Source organism: Taudactylus pleione, unplaced genomic scaffold (assembly GCF_031769625.1).
Source record: "Taudactylus pleione unplaced genomic scaffold, aTauple2 ptg001990l, whole genome shotgun sequence".
Classification (NCBI taxonomy): Eukaryota; Metazoa; Chordata; class Amphibia; order Anura; family Myobatrachidae; genus Taudactylus; species Taudactylus pleione.
The window spans coordinates 278,456-298,328 of record NW_028286386.1 but is presented as its reverse complement, the minus strand read 5'-3'; the positions used below and the strand labels follow the sequence as shown (position 1 = coordinate 298,328).

The 19,873-nt window shown below is 46.6% G+C and overlaps 1 protein-coding gene across 2 annotated transcripts in view; it reads left to right on the top strand.

Annotated features, from left to right (window-relative positions):
- F12 (coagulation factor XII) overlaps window positions 1–19,873 on the top strand; it is a 64,383-nt gene that overhangs the window by 9,430 nt on the left and 35,080 nt on the right. For both annotated transcript variants that reach the window (XM_088465460.1, XM_088465459.1), the window contains 2 exons: window positions 5,292–5,328; window positions 5,467–5,566. In XM_088465460.1, the coding sequence (XP_088321586.1) occupies window positions 5,517–5,566 (50 nt within the window). In that variant the 5' untranslated portion in view covers window positions 5,292–5,328; window positions 5,467–5,516. The remainder of the gene's footprint in view (window positions 1–5,291; window positions 5,329–5,466; window positions 5,567–19,873) is intronic.

Genomic DNA, 19,873 nt, shown 5'->3' with positions numbered 1-19,873 from the left:
CCCTATGCTGTGCCCCCGGTAATAGTCCGCCCTATGCAGTGGCCCCGGTAGTAGTCCCCCCTATGCAGTGGCCCCCCATGCAGTGCCAGTTCCCCTTAAATATATAGGACAAAGCACCTGAATCCCCACTCCTGCCGCTGTCTGCTCCTCTGTCCTCCCGACCCGCTCTGCACTATGGGATAGACGTCATGACGTCTCTACCATCACCCACTGCGGCAGACGGATGGTGGAGCTCATGAGTGAGCTTCAGCCCGGCTCCATCCGTGGGTGCAGCATCCAATTAGAGTCTGTCTGACTCTCATTGGCTGCCAAAACAAACATACACTGCCGCCGTGTAGTAAGAGTGTACTACCCGGCGCCGGTGTTTGTTACTGTGTAGTGCGCAGTCCACAGTACACTGACTTGAAACCAGTGTCCTGGGCCGGGTCCGACGGCATCCCCTGCTCGATTGTTTAGTACTGCGCATGCATATGCAACGCACTGCGTGTGCACTACAATTGCACTGCGATCACGCACGCATATAGGAATCCATCTCAGTGAGTGACAGGCCGTGAGCTTTTTTTTTTTTTCTTTTTAGAAATCTGTTTATTGAACAGCAAAATAAAGTGTACATTATACATGTCAAGAGAAAAATAAAGTACAATACAATATTTAAGAAGTTGACTGCGTTATATCTTGACAGAAGGCACAAATAGAGGTAGCTGTTATAACCTTTTTTGTACAACTACATAGATAAAAGAATATGAATAGAACACTTTACAAATATGGATACATTTTACTTAAAGTGAGAGAGATTTAAAAATATCCCTCAACAATACCATAGGACATACACTGACATCAAATATACTGAGGTACACAAATACCATGTGCAAGGAGACAAAATAAAATAACATAACAGCAATGTAGCGCAATATATATAGAAAAATATATAGATACAAACATAATTATAATCTACCCTTGTCGCGACGGGAACCGATTAGGAAGGAATACGACTACTAGCCTCAGTGGCAAACGCAGGATGTCTAGAGGGGGGTTTCCAAATGCTTGATTTTAGAGAAAGTGTGGCCAGTCCATGAAGAGGGCATAATTAGCACTTATCCAACTTTAATAAGCATCATACAAAGTGTATTGTGTGTCATAATTCCAGCATATACAGGACCAGCCATCACAGTATGCCATTAGATACGGCAGTAGGGCCATCCTGCCTGAGCTGAATGTTTTTATTTTAGATGTGGGCACCATTCCAGGGCATGGGAGCAAGTCCGGGAGCCTGGGGGAGCAGCAGAAGAACCTAGCACTGCCCTGGACATATATGTAAATTTTGGGCTCTATAGCAGTGCATCCCTAATAGTGCATGTTTTCCAGATCTTCTAGTTGGTGCACAGGTCATTTATTACTGGCTGATACATGTTAAAAGATCCACAGGTGGTGCTATTAATTTCATTTATGATACTGAGAAGCACATGCAGCGCTAGTAAAATTCCATTATATTACTATTTCTATTGTGGTCATGGTGTGGGCTGAGGAGGGAGGTTTCCAGGCAGACGCAAACCCCCCCTGCGTTTGCCTATGAGCCTAAGGCAGTGGTTCCCAAACTGTGCGCCGTGGCACCCTGGGATGCCTTTGGATACTTGCAGAGGGGTGCCTCAGGATGGTGGTCCAGAACCAAATCAAATTATTTATGGTCAATGTAATGTAAATATGTGGGCAAACAGGAGCACAAACCTGTCACCACCACATAACTGAGCCTAAGGATGACAGGTCAGCACAATTTACTTCACTTTACTACTTTACTACATTTTTTCTGAATTTCTCAATAACAAACGTTTGGCTTAGGGGTGCCGTGAAAACAGTGCTGATACACTAGAGCGCCGTGATTCAAAAAAGTTTGGGAACCACTAATGCAGCTGGAGGCGTCTGGTGTAAATAGATGTTTCCTGACACATCACAGATCCGAGTGCTACATCCAAGACGCAGCATCAGCAATCTGAGTAACCCTGAGGGTTTGCGTACTTCTCTGAATCAGGTCCATGCTAGACTATTTTGCATGTCCAACAAACTGATAATTACTGATCGGTTGTGGCAATACAGTATTCGATTATTTGAAAGATCAGATGATTATTGGCTGTTTTTGGGCTGATAATTGGACAGTGCATGCCCAGTATTACTGTAGAACCAAGGACCGCAGGGGCGTAACTAGAACTTTGTGGGCTCCATAGCAGCATTTTTAAGGCCCTCCACCCAACTCAGGTCTCAAACAGTTTATACTGTACATATATTTACATGTATATACATGTATATATGTTAATATACACATATATGCAGTAATACTCAGTGGGTGCATATATGCAGTAATACATCTATAATGGGTGCAGTGTGTGCAGGGCACACGGGCCCCCGGGTCCAGGGGTGCCCCGCACCGCACACCCTGCACCCATATTATTTTAAACTCATCTGTCCATGGTCACGCGTCGGGTGTCAGAGCTGCTCAGAACACCGGAAAATGGCTGCCGCGGCCATTTTTCCGGCGTTCTGCGCATGCGCAGTAGACTCTGGGAACACTCTAGTCTACTAATGCTCCGGTGGCTGGCCAGTCGGCTGCCGGCCAGCAGTGAGAGAGGAAGGGGCCCCGCATGGGAAGTGCACACGGGCCCCCTCCTCTCTTAAGACGCCCATGATAATATTGCGTTAGTAACAATAACAGGCTTATATATCAGTTTGGATTGCAAAGTGACCCCATCCCGGACCTTCTCCCTCTTGGTTAACTTGCCTGCATCTCCCTGCACAGCACACATCGTTATCTGAGTATTACTTACATTTTGTGGGGCTTGGGAAGAGAAGAAGCCTCTGGCTCTGAACTGCCGACGCTGAAACAGGAAAGTAGGCACATTTACTCTCTCACAGGCTCTGCTGCTAGGAGAGGTGGCCACCCTTACCCACAACCCCACTGTGCATGGCCGGCCCTTACTGATGCCAGACACTCAGGCTCCACCCCTGGTACCTCCGGACAAATGTAGAATGTACAATCATTGTACATTCTACACTTGTCCGGAGGTACCAGGGTCGGAGCCTGAGCGTCTGACGTCAGTAAGGGCCACCCGCCCTCCGCTCATGCGGCCACCTGGGTAGCTTTAAAAGTTAAAAAAAAAAAAAAACCCGCCATGGTGCAGGAGGTTGCTTGCTGGCCCGTCGGGCCCCCTAACCCGTCGGGCCCCATAGCAAGCACACCCCTTGGGCCCGCTATAATTATGCCACTGAAGGACATCTAAATGGTGCAAATTTACACCTGGACAAACCACATTACAATGCAGGCAGTGCAAATACAAATCTTTTTTTTCATATAGGGAAAATACCAATTTTGCATGCAGCTTAAAAGGATTTAATATAATATTGTGATTTAGAGTACAGCTAGGATAATTTGCCCATCCATCTCTAAATACCCCTCAATAACACCTCCCCATGCAGCTGAGTATTAATTTCATTCCAACTACTTCTTGACTCCTAACTATATATTCCTACGTGGAGATCCAGTCACATTGTCCTCAGAATGTCAAAGGTTACGTTTAGGCGCTGCCAGGAGAGTTAGGCGATAGGGGGTGGTTAGAGTTAGGCTGTAGGGGGGAAAGAGGTTAGGTTAGGGGTTAAGCAGAATATACTCACCCAAACTGTCGCTCTGTGTATGCACAGAAGTGATGGTCACATGACCGCCGGAAGCCATGCTGGAGCCACTGCAGCTGATGGGACCAGGTACATGACTGCTCAGCCACCAGGGATGTTATGTTAACATGCTATCGGGTGGACATGTCACCCGTGTAGAAATGATGACTGTCTTCAGTCACTGTAGATATGCTGCATGCTGACATTTCGACCATGTCAACATTCTCATACCGACATGATAACTGTTGACCTAACATACCACACACCCCTACGAGTGCAAAATGGACACAGACACAAGGGGCGGAATTCAATTGTTTTTGCTGTACGGATCTCCCGTCTAAAGTGACAGGAGATCGTGGGCTGCTATTCAATTGTTCCAGCTTTTCGCGCTGATCACGCCCAAAGTGGTCGGGTTTAGCCACGTAAATCGGCTTCCCCCGACCAAAGTGCTGGGCGCGATCGCGAAAAGTGCCGTTTGGGCGCCCAAACAGGTCACTTTTTGCCCACTTCAGTTCGCACCCCACTTGGGGCTGCGAGCTGAAATGGAGCGCTGGCAGCTGATCGCGCCCAGCAGGAGCAACAATTGAATAGCTCCGTCGGGCGCGAAGGGGGCTGAAAACAATTGAATTCCGCCCAAGATGTTTAGTGTTATTCTGACTTAGTGGCCCTGAAAGTGTGCCATCAAAATGTAAGAACTATAAGAAACAGTTGGAATGATATCAGGTGCAGTACTTGTACAGTACAGTTGCTGAAGCTATAAGTTAATATAAGAGAATGTGTGGCATATCATAAAGGTATCCATTTTATTAAATTGTTGCACTTTGTTGACAGATAAAGCAGAAAGGCTGCCCTTCACCCCCTCCTATACCTGCAGTGTGAAGCAGAGGTAAAGGGTGAATGTCCTTTATTTTACCCAAACACAGTTTAGGCTTTCTGCAAAGAAAACCCTAACCTTTGTCTTTTACCTATGAGCTTAGAAGCTTTTTGTGTAGAGACCATGAAGGATCTCTTTCTCCCCTGCTGGCTTGTTTTGCTGGTCACCGTGCAGGCCAAACCAGTAAGTATTTTCTAGCATTGTTACATATGTATTACAACAATTAGTGCTATTTAGTTATATGTCATATAAGGTATATGATAGAAATATCTAGCTAGTAACCTGCTCAGTTCTTGTGACAATGTCAGAGATTACCTCCCTTGGTATATTGCATTTATCATTGCAGATAAATATATGGAGCATAACCTTGATAGTGTGTTACTGAAAGGCACTAGGTGAAATCTTTGCCAGTGGTTCTCAAACTCGGTCCTCAGGACCCCACACAGGTCACATTTTCCAGGCCACCTAGCAAGTGCACAGGTGTATTCATTACTCACTGACACATTTTAAAAGATTCACAGGTGGAGCTAAGTATTTAACTTGTGATTCTGTGCGGAGACATGGAAAACATGCACTGTTTGGCGTCCTGAGGACCGAGTTTGAGAACCTGTTTTTTGTGTGAATGTGCTTTTCCTAGCTATAGGAACTTGGATGTGGAGCAGATCTGAATGAGCATAGATAGACCGTAGTACTATCAAGCATCAGTGGTTTGTCCAGGATTTACTCTAATTCATTTACATGTATATGTTTATTATTACAGAGAAACAAAGAAGGGCCGAGACATAAATCTGGCTTAGGTGAGACTAAGCAAGTTTATTGTTCTGACAATTTATTGCTTTGCATTTTGTTATTTAAAAGGTGTCTGTGTGTGAAAGTTTTTGCAATGGTCTTATTACAATATGATATTCTTCAGTGTCTTCTTGTATTACCCTCAGTTCTAACGGAGAGCGGCCAGCTGTGCCATTTCCCTTTTCATCATGCTCGTATGGTACACCGCTCCTGTATCAGAAGAGGAAAGCAGGGCCCCAGACCATGGTAAGGCTGTTTATATCAATTATTACACAGCAGACTACTGTTATTACACAGCAGAACCTGTCATCTGTTCCCCAGTCTTCTTCAGGACCCACCCGATCATTGCTCCTACTCTTACTACTTCTTTCCTTGGTTTGCTAGAACACACAGGGCTTCGTTTAGAGCCATACACAATTCAAACACAATGCCGATGGTTGTGTAGTTGAGCGATTATTTGCAACTGCACAGTCCTGAAAACCTCCATGACGCATGCGTAAAGTAGCTGCTGCGATCAGGACAGGCAGTGTCAGATATGGGGTGGGAAAGTGATAGGTGTTCCTGGGTGATCACTGGGAGGAGGCCTGATGTGAACCCCCAAAAAAGTAAATTTCTTGGGGGTGTTATGGGAGCGTCAATTTCGTGTCAGCGAAAGTGGCTGTGATGCAGAGCCGCAGCCACAAAGGAGAAACTGAACCTGCCACAGGGCAGGTGCATGGTGTTGATGGTGCACGCAATGGTATGTCGATGGTGGCGTGTGAAGAATCGCCGGCGGTGTTACAGGGTGCAGAGGCGCTGAAAGTGGGCGTCTCAGTGATTGGTCAGATGCAGGCTACTACACCAGGGGAAGGCAGAGACTAGCACTTGTATATTATTGCTGCCGTGACTCCAGCAACAGATGTAAGAGAGGACACAACCGCATCCACCTCTAATTCAGGCCCATAATTGCAGCAGGACATATATATCTTCAATGTCAATCAAGCCTACTCATGTAAACCAAAGGCCATAAAGTCTGACATCTCTGTTGACAGCTGCACCAGTTATATACGCATAAAGTCAGCTATGGTGCTGAAAACAAAAAGGTCTTCTTTAACTTTTGATTTGTCACAGGCCCATGTCATGTCATATTGTGCATTGCTGTATTGTAGAATTTATTAGATTTATTAGATATATCTATTTATTAGATATATCTACATACTATTATAAATACTATAAATGTACTACTAATAATATTGGTATATATGCAGTCATGTGAAAAAGAAAGTACATCCTCTTTCATATATGTGTTTTTACATACATGAACATAAGACATACTTGCCTACTCTCCCGGAAATAGCGGGAGGCTCCTGATTTTTCGGGTAGCCCCACGAACCCCCGAAAGAGTAGGCAGAAGTCCCGCATCCTGCCAACTTCCTAGTAAAGTGGGCAGGATGGGGAGAATTTGCGGATCTGTGGGGAGGGGGCGGGGCTAAATTACATGAATCGCGTCATTAAGCCCCACCCCTCCTTGCAGACCCGCAAATCGCAGGCTTTTCCAGTGAAAGGGACGGGGCCTAATTATGCCGCAGTGCCTCCTCTCCGGGAGCAGCCCAGAGAGGATGTTAGGAAAGTCGGTAAGTATGACATTAGAACTAAGGTCTGGTGGCGATTGAGTCCTAAGCCAGTTAGCATAGAGTAATTATGTAATATCGCCCTGGAAATCAGGCCGCACAAATAAGATTTGTGTGAATCCGGTACATCAGCTGTGGACAGTGGTGAGTTTACTGTGAGATACCTGCCTAGGGGCGCACAGAGCACAGCACGCCCTGAGGGTGGAAGTGGATGCAAATAAAATATCTATTTGACACGCGGACGCTCCAGGCCCTGACTGCAGTGGCTTCCGGTACTTTTCCTGTGCCAGAAGCAAGGTCTGCCATGCGCGATTTCCCATAAGCTAGGAATCGCCTTACTTGACATCTCCGTGCATCCAGTTGCAGTCTGGGTCCCATCATCGCTGCTAGCACGCTCAGCCGAGACCCGCGGAATTCAGACGCTCAGTACTGCCAACCCAAAAACAGAGAAACAAAACATAATATAAAAGCTTAGGACTGCTTGAGCAGTCCCCTGTTACAAAGGTGTATGGTATATATGGAGGAGGACCCGAGGCATCCTGGGAGCTGAAAGCTTTAACTGTTTGGTGCCTGGATCTCTCCATCCACATTACCCCATGGTATGCCTGTGGATTCCTATGGACCCTGCAGAAGAAAACCTTTCGCCTGTTTGTTGGAGAAAAATGGCAGATTTTGCAGTTTTTGGGTGAAAATCGGCCGAAATGAAAGTTAAATTTTAATTAATGCATATGATTTTCAGAGTGTGCACCAGTTACTAGAGCTCTTTCTTTTTCCTGTTCCGCATATACTATCAGTGCTGACCTGCGTGCATCCTGTAATATTGCAACTTTGCATATCCCTGCAATTGCGTTTTTTAGTGAACGCATTTTACAGTTCTGCATCAGTCCTCTAATAGTTTCCAAGACCTTAAACTGCATGACCGCATATGTAAATAATACATCACACATATTACTTTGTCATTATTTATTCAACAAAAATTAATCCAACATGGAAAACCCACATGGGAAAAAATCAATACACCCTATGACAGCTTTCTAGAATATCCTACAGTATAGCAGCAATAACTTTAAGTGATTGTTTTCTTTATAAGTTTATTATTTTTTTGCATTACGCTTGAGGAACTTTGGGCCTGTTTCAGACCCGCTCGCAAGCACTTGAGTGCTCGCGAGCGGGTCGATGATGTGCTCTGCGCATGGGCAGCAGCCGCACTGCGCGTGCACAACCCCCGGAGCGAGAGAGAAATTCTCTCGCTCCGTGGCTCACTACAAAAGGGGCGGCTGTCCATGTTGATCGACAGCTCGCCCCGTTTTGTAGGCGTGGCGGGGGTGGCTTCACAAACAGAGGCGTTCCCATGCGAACGCCTGCCGTTTGTGGGCGGCCCCACTGACATCACCAGTGATGTCAGTGGGAGAGCTTCCGGTTCTATTAGAGCCAGAAGCTCTCTGGGGCTTGCGGCCACGACACCCTACCACAAGGGTCTTGTCACAAGCCCCGATGGTCTTCACCATCACCACCATCATCCTGGCCGCTCGCAATAGCTGTGGGTGGTCACCCACAGCCTAGTGAGCGTCCAGGAGGCTGCACAAAAAAAAAACGCCCTGATTCAGAGGGAGCGCTCTTTCAGAGCGTCCGGCTCTGAATCAGGCCCTTTGTCCCATTCTTCTTTCCAGCATAGCAACAGTTAATCTCATAATGTTACACTGCAATAATAAGGTCTGGACTTGACTTGGTAAGTCCAAAACCTTAATGCTTGTCTTTTTTCTATTTCTGTAAATCAGTTTCAGATTTACTGGTGTGCTTAGAACAGGGGTGTGCAATAAGCGGCCCTCTAGCTGTTGTAGAACTACACATCCCACCATGCCCTGCTACATTTTTGCTATTTGGCCACGCTAAAACTGTTGCAGGTCATGCTGAGATGTGTAGTTCACCAGTAGCTGGAGGACCGCTTATTGCCCACCCCTGGCTTAGAAGGAATCATTGTCCTGTTGTACAGTATGATCCAGTCTCATCCAAGTTTCAGTTAATGAACAGGTGGCCTCACATTTTCCCCAGGAACACTCTTGTACATAGAGGATTTCATGATAAATTCAATTGGTTTCAATTATAGTTGGATATACAAATGTTATTCCATAATGTACTCATTCCATGCTACACGTGGGCACTGTATCAGGATTTTTTTCATATTGCAGACTTCTGTACCCTTACATCTGTTACTGGGTGAATTATATTTACATACTCATAGAAGTACTATTTTCTTGCTATTGTCTTTCTTGTTGAGAGCAAACGCATCCAGCTCTAAATGAGATCCAATGTTTTTCCCAAAACAGCCCCAAGTCATTACCCCTCCATTACTGTGCTTGTTGGTTGGTATCAAGGTCTTGTTGCTGTATTTGGCTTTCACCAACCATGGCATTGTATATTAAGGTCAAACTGATTCACTGTGGTCTCATCCATTGAGAGGACATTGGGCCTGATTCAGAATTGTATGCAAAACCTATGGTTTGTGTAGAGCTTTGATGGTTGCCGATTGGTGCATGTGCAGGATCTGTACTACGCGTGTGCCGATTGGTGTCTGCAACGATGGTTGCAATGACCCCTAGGCCGCAGCATGATTGACATGCTGCAGCCGTTTGGGGGTGGAGGAGGGATACAGCAGCAGATCACAGAAGCCATCAGGAGGCGTCTATTTATCATATTATTGCACAGCCTCTGTGTACAAATTTGCACAACTGTGCAATAACATACAACTCTGATTTATGCCCATTGTTCCAGAAGTCTTATATTTTTATTTTGCTCAGAAGTAACTTTGTGAACCTTAGCTGTACTGTCTTTTCGACTTTAATGTAGGGTATTTGTCCCAGTTACACTTCCATGAAAGCCATACGTGTTCAGTCATTTTTGGAGAGTAGAGGCCTGATATTTGACATTTACTGTGTTGTCTTATTTGCAATTTCCTGGATCATCGTATATGGCCTTATCTTTGGTCAATTCCCTGGTATGATGCCAACTATCTTAGTTTTCTACATTTGTAGATAATCTTTCTCACTGTAGAATCGTGGACCCTAAATTGTTTGGAAATGGCCTTTTAACCTTTTCCAGGCTGATAATTAACAACAGTTGCTTTCTTTAGTTTAGATATTGCAGATGACACAGATGTGAATGCTCTGGAGTGTACTTACGGCTTCATACGTAACTTTAAGTTTATCTTAAGTAAAATCTGTTATCGGGTATTTGTCACATGAAATAACATTTTGGTGACGGCTAGAGGGTTTGTAAACATAACTTGATTTGTAAAAACATTTGAAAGAGGATATGGTCTATTTTCTTTTTCATCAAAATGACCTCTTCATAACACAAACTTGTTGGAAGGAGTGTGCTCCTGCACTGCCTCCCTCTAACATCCTGTTAGTTACACTGACCTGACGGTCACTAGGACCCACCGGAGCTCAGTAAGAAGGGGTCTGACCTTTGACGTGTGCTACTGCACATGCGCAGCCTCTCCATGCATCTTTACCAGAGGCGTAGCTAGACTTTTTGGTGCCCTGTGCCAGAAAGAGCATTGGCGCCCCCCTCATTTTTCAAAGGGACATGGCTTCATGGGGAAGGACCAGGGAAGGTATAGGAGAGGCCAGGAGATGCTGGGGATAAAATAAGAGGAAGCTACAAGCAAGAATGATAATAAACAGAAATTTGACAGGCCCAAACAGCGCCCTCTGACCTGTGGTGCCATGTGCGATGGCATCGGCCGCACTACCCTAGCTACGGCCCTGATCTCTACTCCGTTGTATCCATGAAGATAGGACGGACTCTGAGACTCTCACCACAGCCGGAGTTATAACAGTCATAACCACAGGTACTCTATACCACCACCGATACATAGTAGGATACCAGGGCTACCATCCGCCAAGGCATTTCCTCAGATCACGCCTGGCGTACTAAAATGCCCAGCATTACACTAAGCTCCAGGCTGCTATATTCCAGACAGATTGCCTACCACTGTTACACCTGTCATATCCCTGTGTCATTTGTTACTTTCTATTCTACCAGATTACAATGACTCCAAGAACTGGTTAAGCATACCACGTGTGGACTAACCGCCACCAACACCTGCAATACACACACAGTACAATCAGCACCTTGGCCAATACATGTGTACCTCTAACTTCTTATCTGGGGGACTACTGCACTAAGCACATACCGCAACGCATTTCTGTGACACCTTTACTCTGCTACTACTATCTGCTGTCGCCCTACTACTTTGCTAAACAGTGGTGGATTTTACCTAGGGGTGCTTTAGGACTGCATTCCCACGGTTAAATCTGCCACCCCCAGTGAGTCTTCTCTGACAGTGGCTTTCTATTAAAAGAGATCCCTGCTATCATAGCCAGACTGGCAGTCCCAGGGCAGATGCTCTCTCTGCCAGTCCACTCCTGCCTTTCGATGAGCACTACCTGGCTTCTAGCGGCTGCAGTCGTTGCAGTCCCTAGTAGACGATTTTTGTGAGCATGCGCCAGCCAAAGGCCGTGCCAGATGCATTGTGCATGCACAATACACCTGGTAGGCGCAGAAGGAACAGACCAGGGACCGGACTGCAGCATGGACAGCCCCCCTCACATTAGAAGGCTGCAATGTGCTTTTTAATGTGGCTCCTTCTTTCAAAGTACAGCACATGATTTCAGTAATGTAATTAAGCAATTAAACCCACCTGTTCATAAAAGCATATCCATCCCCCACTTAATCATGTCACCACGTAGTCTACCTCACCCTCTTGCACTCTCCAATTCTCTCACCCCTGCTCCTGCCCTTAGCTCCCATACACTTGCTCACTCTCCGTTTGTCTCCCCTTCCCTTTAGACTCCAAGCCCCATGAAATATGCACCCATGCCAGTAGCTACAGATTTCAGCTGACACTGAATATTTCCATTTCACCCCTTGCATCAGTGACTGTGTTGAGAGTTGTAATTCTAATTGTTACTTGTCCACTGTATTGTTGTTTACTATGTTACCCTGTCCTGTCTTGTTTTGCCCTCTGTACGGTGATTAAAATGATCTGCGGCCTGCCTGCGGTATGCTCTCTGTGTGTGACTGTGGGTGTATCTGCATACAAAATGCTACGTTACAGTGTCACAGCCGCAGACACTGTAACGTATCATTTCGCATGCAGATACACCCGCAGTCACACACAGAATTTAGGCATGCCACATATTTTAATCAGCAGAAGCTGCTTGTGCGTTCTGCATGATTAGGGTATAAAATCATTTTATTTCTAGGCTATGTCCTAACATCTTCTTTTCCTAGACATGCCATCTTTTTCCAAGAAATCCACGTTCCCAGAGCAGGGTCCTTTTTTCCATTGCACGTTTTGCTGGGACATTCACTTTTTAGTACATATTTTTCCACAATACTGCATGAAGGCACATTCTCTTTTTTCAATACTCCGCTCCCCGAGTTCATGAAGTAAAGGAAAATATTTATGTATTTTGTTGAGAAAGAATCTCATTTAGAAATTATTTTCCTTCCTTTACCGGTAGAAAATTAAATTTTTGAAAACTGTGTGAGGTAAACCATAGGGCACACATTCAGGGCCTGATGCAGAGGTAAACGCAGTACCGATTTGAAAGGCAAGTGGACAATGTTTTCAGTCGGCGCATGCAACCAAATCGCGTTGTGCATATTACCGCCGTGGACGCAGTGCGAATGTGGACACAGAGGTGTGAAATTTCAGTGGGCATTTCTGGGTGGTAATGAGTGTGGCTAGCCAGACGTGGACGTGTTGTAGTCAGTGACTACGACTTTTTCTGCAGTTGCACTGATTTTGGCGGCCATGTTCAGACAGACATTCTGCACCTCCATAGGGCTGGTGCAGTGTTTGATGGTGCTACCAATGGTGTGATTTGTTTACACTGCGGATTAGCGCCGCAACTGGTGGGGGTCTCTGTACAAATTCCATCACCTGTAGCATTAGCATACAGCCGCAATCATACTGTGTAAAAAGTCGCAGTGGCGCTGGCATTAGCATCCATCAATGAATCAGGCCCTTCGACAGGGAAGAGGGTACTGATAAGTAATCCTTCCTGTTCTTTATCCTGGCACTCTAAAGGCCCCCATACAAGGTGCGGCATGCACCTTGGGACCCGACGGCCGTTCCGATGGCCGACATACTGGGGGTGGCCGACCACCCGATATGCCGGCACCCCCTCCCCCACCCGCATAGCACTGCATGGGATCGTACATCGCATCCCCAGATCAAGTGAACATGCCGTAAGATCTGGAGGTGCGATGTACGACCCCACGGGAGCACGCACTGGCCGATATCATGCCCACACACGGTACGATATAGCAGCTATACTGTACCAATCTGTCAGATCGGCTGCTATATATCGTACCGTGTATGGGCAGCATAAATGTCACAGCTCTTGTCAGTCTACAGTGATAGTGTGCTTGTGCTGCTTTATATGTTGTAACAAACTGGTGTGATTATACTTCTGACAAACATATACATCACTTGGATACAGATGTGTCCTCATACACCTAGCCTCAATAAGCCATACAGTGCGAGACGCCTGGCACGAGTGAGCTGCGCAGCGCAGTTTAGCGTAGCAACTTTTTCTTTAAACTTGAAACTTATTTACACTGTAGTAGCAGCAAAACAGCAGTCAGTCTGTACCACTGACACCGGGCTGTGACTTCAATAGCACAGGAATTTGTTTTAAATGGAACTTAGCATGAAAAGATGCTGCGGCCGCTGCATGGTAGCACTTCATATACAGTTTCAGACTCATCTGCACACAGATGTACAAGTGTCGCATATCAGATTAATCAGTGCAGCCTTGTTAAGGGGTTTTATTGCATTGTATTGCGACTAAGACACATTCAAGCAAAAAAAGATGCTCAGCTCAGCCTCAGGCCAAATTGCACAGAGCTGGAGCATCAAGAAGGACTGTTTGGTGGGACTGGTACAATAGTGTATAATGACACGTCTGTAACACAGAATCACAGTAACTCATGGAGCAATTATAGTAGACCTCCGTTTTCCTGTGCACCTCTATGGGATGCGAGGTAAAATGTGCCATTTTGTTGGTTGCATGATGCTGGCGTTACGGCTGTTTCTCCAGCACTTCTTGGTCATAGCTTTGAATTGAATCACCCCATGGTCTGTATTTAGCATAAAGACTAATGCTGCCCATCCATTACACGATGAGGGGACGACGGCACGATTACGACGCCGTCGTCTCCTGCGGGGTGAAGTGCATACACTTCAGACGTTCAGTGTATGCAGATCAGTCATCCCCGAACATGGTAACCTGACGGCGGTCGTCAGGTTGACTGTCATGTTCGGGCGATGATTTTTGTTAAAAACGACCAGCGGGCGCGTGCATCCCTGGTCGTTTTTAACCTTTTACTTCCCGATTTGTGGGTGATTACCAAGCGATGGAGCAATAACGACCATCATTATCGCTCCATCGCCTAGTGGATGGGCAGCATAAAGAGGCATATGTCTGGAACAGAACAATTTTATTTATTGTTTTCTTTTACTATTTAAAATAATATTGGAAGGGAAGGGGGGTAATTCATCATGAGCATATATGACTCACTTTTAAGATTTATATTCTTGTGTATTCTGTTTTGCACTATACAGGAAAAAATCAGGGGAAGTATTATCTTGTCGGTAGTCACAATGGTCCTGATTGAGAGGTGGACGCAGATGCATTTGCTAATGCAGAGCGGACTTTCAAAAAAATAGTAATGACCGGCCGCTGTCTTGTGTACACCCACCTCTGGCATCTGAAATCCACAGCTTGCGTACAAAAAATGCAACATCGGTCGCTCGTGTCTCAGAATGTCCGTCTCAACTTAGACGATGGGGCCAGTCCAACTGTGGACCAAATTGCAGCGGCTGAATAGAACACACCCAGAAAACGGTGGCAGCCTTCCCCCCAGTTACCTCCCTCAGACGGTCAATAACTGTCCCTCACTGTCCCTGCCAATAAATCCTCACTGTGGGCCTGTATAAGAGATGGACACTAATGCGATCACAGTTGCGATTTCCAAGGAACGCAGCTGCGAAAATATGCTAATAGTTCCAAAGTTTACCCAAGCATAAGGACGCCCACTGCTGCCTTCTCATATGTGTATAACGTCGCTTAAATGCGTAAATATTGATAAAATCGAGCGGCCATCTTGTCCTTGCGGAAGCTTTAACTTGCTGCAGACTCGACAGCTCTCCTGACACGCAGATAGATCTCATGCTGCCTAGGAGATCATAATGGCTAATTTATACACGCTTATGTAACAGCGTTAAAACAGTCAGACACACCTGCGTTTTATTACCCCCCATCCCTGTTACCACCCGAAAAACACTGACTACCTGTCACTCACTGTGCGATGGACTCCTCTGTGCGTCCGTAATCGCTACGCACGCGCAGTGTGGATTGTATGCATGCTCAATGGCAAGCAATCGCTCGATCCACACCCCCCACCACCACCTAAAAAAATTCTGCCCTTGTTTCAGCAGAAAACCATGCCCATGTTCAAATTACTGGTATATTAAGATTACTATGCAAAGTTTGTTATTACTATTAGCAGTAAGTGATCATGTTATACTTTTCCTGAGAATCACTGGGTTGCTATAAGTATGATCAGTGATTGTACTTAGGGCCTGATTCAGAGATGTACACTAACCCGATGGTGAGTGGTCTGCGCATTTTACATGCAGAACGGGTCCTGCAATCTCGCCCGCAGATCCTCCTAAGCAGCAGCATGATTCACATGCTGCTGCATTTGAGGGCAGAGCTTGGGCATTTCTGGACAGCGTTCCTGGAAATGGGGGTGTGTCACCCCCGTTTTCTAGGAGGAAGGAGGCCAAGGTCTGCATCAGTGGATGCAGATTTTTTGGCCTCGCACCTGCCAAGACTCGGTCAGGCTGTGGTAGGCTTCAGCTACTGCAGCATGGCCAAAGGGGCAACCATGGCAACCGATTGTCGCAATGGTTGCAATGGTGATCGCAGACACCTTCTTCTGCATTACCATTTTAGATGGATGGAATTGCACAGCCGCTTGTGTGCGGCTCTGCAAATTCCTTCCATTCCTGAATCAGGCCCTTAGTAATCCTGTCGCGACTGCGTCTTTGTATGCAGTGATACTGAGAATTCATAGTAAAGCCACAGCCGCTGTCATTTGTACAGAGAAGCCCACCAGCTGCATCTATATTCCGCTGCTTCTGCGTAAAGAAGTACCATCGGTCTCACCAACAAACTTCTGAGCAACCCTATGGCAGTTCAGAAAGTTTGTCTGAAATAAGCCACCTGGCAGGGCAGGCTCCAGGAGGAGCTGCGCCCTGTGTAGAACGGGACTGAGGCGCCCGATACCTGCGACCAAAAATGGGGACGTGACCTAATTACCATAGGCCACACCCCTAAATGTCATTATTTGGGGGTGTGCCCATATGGCACGCCTCCCGTTTAACTTCCTCAGTAGCTGGGATATCCCCAGCCCTCTTCCTGCACTGAATTGATGCCGCATCCATTCTCTTCTCTGGGGTCCAGCTCCGCCGCACAGCTGTGGCAGCGGAGCAGTGCCTGAAAAATGGGACTGTCCCGCTCAAATCGGGAATGGTTAGGAGGGGTGCGCCCTCTGTGGGGTGGCGCCCCTGTTTGACCACACTGGTCGAACGTGCCTCGAGCCGGCCATGCCGCCTGGGCCAATGAAACTGTGTACAAAGTCGCTGGCTGCAACAGATCCACAAAACGCTTGCAACATTCCCGCGTTTGACTAGCCACCCCCTGTTACTTCTCAAACAGTTAAACACACACCGACTGTAAATCACTCTGCATTTTAAATACTCAGGGCCTAATTTAGAGATGTGCACTAATGCAATCACAACTGTATTCTCTCATGAATCGCAGTTGCTAAAATATGCTAATGCCTTCTGAAGCACAGCCGAGCATAGGGACACCCACAGCTGCCTTCTCATATCCGTCTGATGACATGCAACAGTCTAAACATTGGTAACATCGATGCACATGGAGCAGTCACGCAGCATATGCAAACACTGCAGCTCCCATGCTGTGGAGGAGAATGCAAATGCTAATTTTTGTGCCCCCAAATGCTGACTACCTGTCACTGACTTTGTGAGTGCTTCCTCTGTACGAATATATTTGCAATGCAAACACTGCAAATGTGCAGTGCGACTTCCAGGCATGTGTAATTGCAAACAATCGCTTGATCTGCGTAAATATCAACTTTGCAAAAATCTCTGAATCAGGCCCTCACTACGGCCGCCATCTCTATACCATTGTGATGCATTCAGATAAATGCTCAGTACTAAATACTTCTGCCCACCTCGCAAACATCTGCATAGCGTCCATCCCTGAATGGAGCACAATAGGCCTGATTCAGAGGTGGACACTAATCTTGTCATGGCTGCGACTTGGTACACAGTGATTTAGAATTTATACTGATGCCGCAGCCACTGTAATTTGTTCACTGCTTGTGTACAAAGACGCATCGTCGGTCACACATTGCTCGCACCATTGAACATCTCAGCAATCCTATGGCTGCTCGGAATGTCCATCAGAAGTAAGTCGCCGGGGCCTGTGAAACTGCGTAGAAAGACGTAGTTGTTGGCTGTGACATGCCCACAAAATGTACGCAGCACGCCTGCGTTTGTTTAGCCACCCCCGTTACCTCCCTTAAACACACACTGACTGTCAATCACTCTGTGTCCAAATTCTCACTATGGACATTGGGCCTGATTCAGAGCCGCTCGTAAGCGGCCGCTCGTTCGCTCCGAGCGATGTTTGCCCAACTGCGCATGCGTGCGGATCGTTATACGCATGCGCGAACCAGTCAGTGCGGCCGAAATTCATGTGCTCGCAAAATAGCGAATGCCTGATAATTTGAGTGACAGGAGTAGGCGTATGTGGGTGGTAACGGGGGAAGGTGCTTGAAAACGGGGAGCGGAGATCCGAACGCAGGTGTGCTTAAAGGTAAAAACGGGCGTTTTATGGGTGTGCATAATTAAAACAGCAGTGTCATTGACCACGTTACTGGGTTATTTTATAGCCAGAACTGCTCGCAAAATTGTGGTAGCAAAAACCAACCCCAAGAATAGCGAGCAGTTCATACCCTGGTCGATGTACTCGATTAATCTAATAAATAGCGGACATGATGTAGGATGCGAGCGGCCAGGGGGTGTATTTTTTCAAAAAACGACAGCAAGTTTTGTTCGCTCGTTCAGACCTAGAGACGTGAACAGACCGCAAAGAGCGAACGGTTGATTTGAATAGCCATCCCTATTTTCTGGACGAGCGAGCGCTAATTGAGTCCGGCTCTGAATCAGGCCCATTGTCGTTAAACCATCACGACACGTGCAGTACAAAATACATCGCCCAACACCAACATGGACAACTGCTTAAACATGCCAAGGTCAGGTTTTCATAATGATTGTGTTGGATCTCTTGCCCAGAAACCTTATCCAGAAAGTTCCAAATTTATAAAGGTGTTAGGATCTGTGGTTAGAAGATCATCTTGGTTGCAGTTTCCAGTCTTAGTTGCTACTGGGACACTGCATTAAATCCTGTTTTGTCTGTGTTTAGCCTAGCCTGTCATTCCTGTCTGTCTGTGTGCAGTGTCAGCTGCACACTAGTTAATTGTCTTCTCTGTGTGCACAGGCCAGGTGCACACTAGTCTGTCATTAGGGAGGCTTGCAGGGCTTGCTCTGATTGGACCCTGTATCTGTTAAATTGGAGCCAGCCCTTCATTCCTTGCCGGTTATAGTTTTCTAGTGTTTCCGGTTGTGACCAGTCTCCTGTTTGTTTCAGTCGAGTTCCAGTTATCCTGTTTGCTTTATTTCTTGTCTGCCAATTGTACCATCCAGGCAGCACAGTCCACAAGCATCTGCTGTTTGCTGCTTGTGTCATCTAGGAGACACGGTGTGCATTTCTACTCCCAGCCGTTTGTGTCATCTTGGCAGCACAGAGTGCACTCGCAGTCCTGAGTGCGCAATCTAGCGTCCAGCGGCTTGTGCCAACTTGGCGGCACTGGTCGCACCTCAGCGTCCTAAGTGCACAATCCAGTGCACCAACGCCTGTGTCAACCCGGCGACATAGGCTGCAGCTCAGCGTCCTTAGGCCCTGATTCAGAGACGGACGCTTTGAAAGAGCGCTCGCTCTAAATCTGGGCGTTTTTGTTTTTTTCGTTCGGCCTCCTGGCCGCTCGCATAGCTGTGGGTGAGCGGCCAGGATGATGGTCGTGATGGTCAAGACCATCGCGACCATCGGGCTTACGACAAGACCCTTGTGGTAGGGTCTCGTGGCCGCAAGCCCCAGAGAGCTTCTGGCTCTAATAGAGCCGGAAGCTCTCCCACTGACATCACTGGTGATGTCAGTGGGGCCGCCCACAAACGGTAGGCGTTCGCTTGGGAACGCCTCCGTTTGTGAAGCCACCCCCCGGCCACGCCTACCAAATGGGGCGAGCTGTCAATCACCATCGACAGCTCGCCCCCTTTGATGCGAGACCCGGAGCGACGGAGCGCCCATCGCTAGCCGGGTCTTGCGCATGCGCACAAGGCTGCTACACGGCCGCAGCAAGTCAAGTTATCCAGCCCTAAAGGCTGTTGCTGGACTGAGTTAATAAGGTACCTCTATACTTAACAAAAGGAAATGAAGATTATAATTGCTATTTAAATGTTTCTTCCTAAGCAATGCACTAAAGCCCTGTATCCTAAAGTCCCATGGATCACAGACAATAAATGTCATACCTGTACTGGGGTTCTTTACCTGCATTTTCAACTTCAAAAATATATTGCCAGTTCTTTTTAAAGTGGGCACTAAAATATCAACGTCTTTCAATACTGTTAATAACAACTGATAGTCAACCACCGTAGTATAATAGAATGTTGTGCATATTGCTAATTTTATCATTTTAGCCAATGTAAGGTATT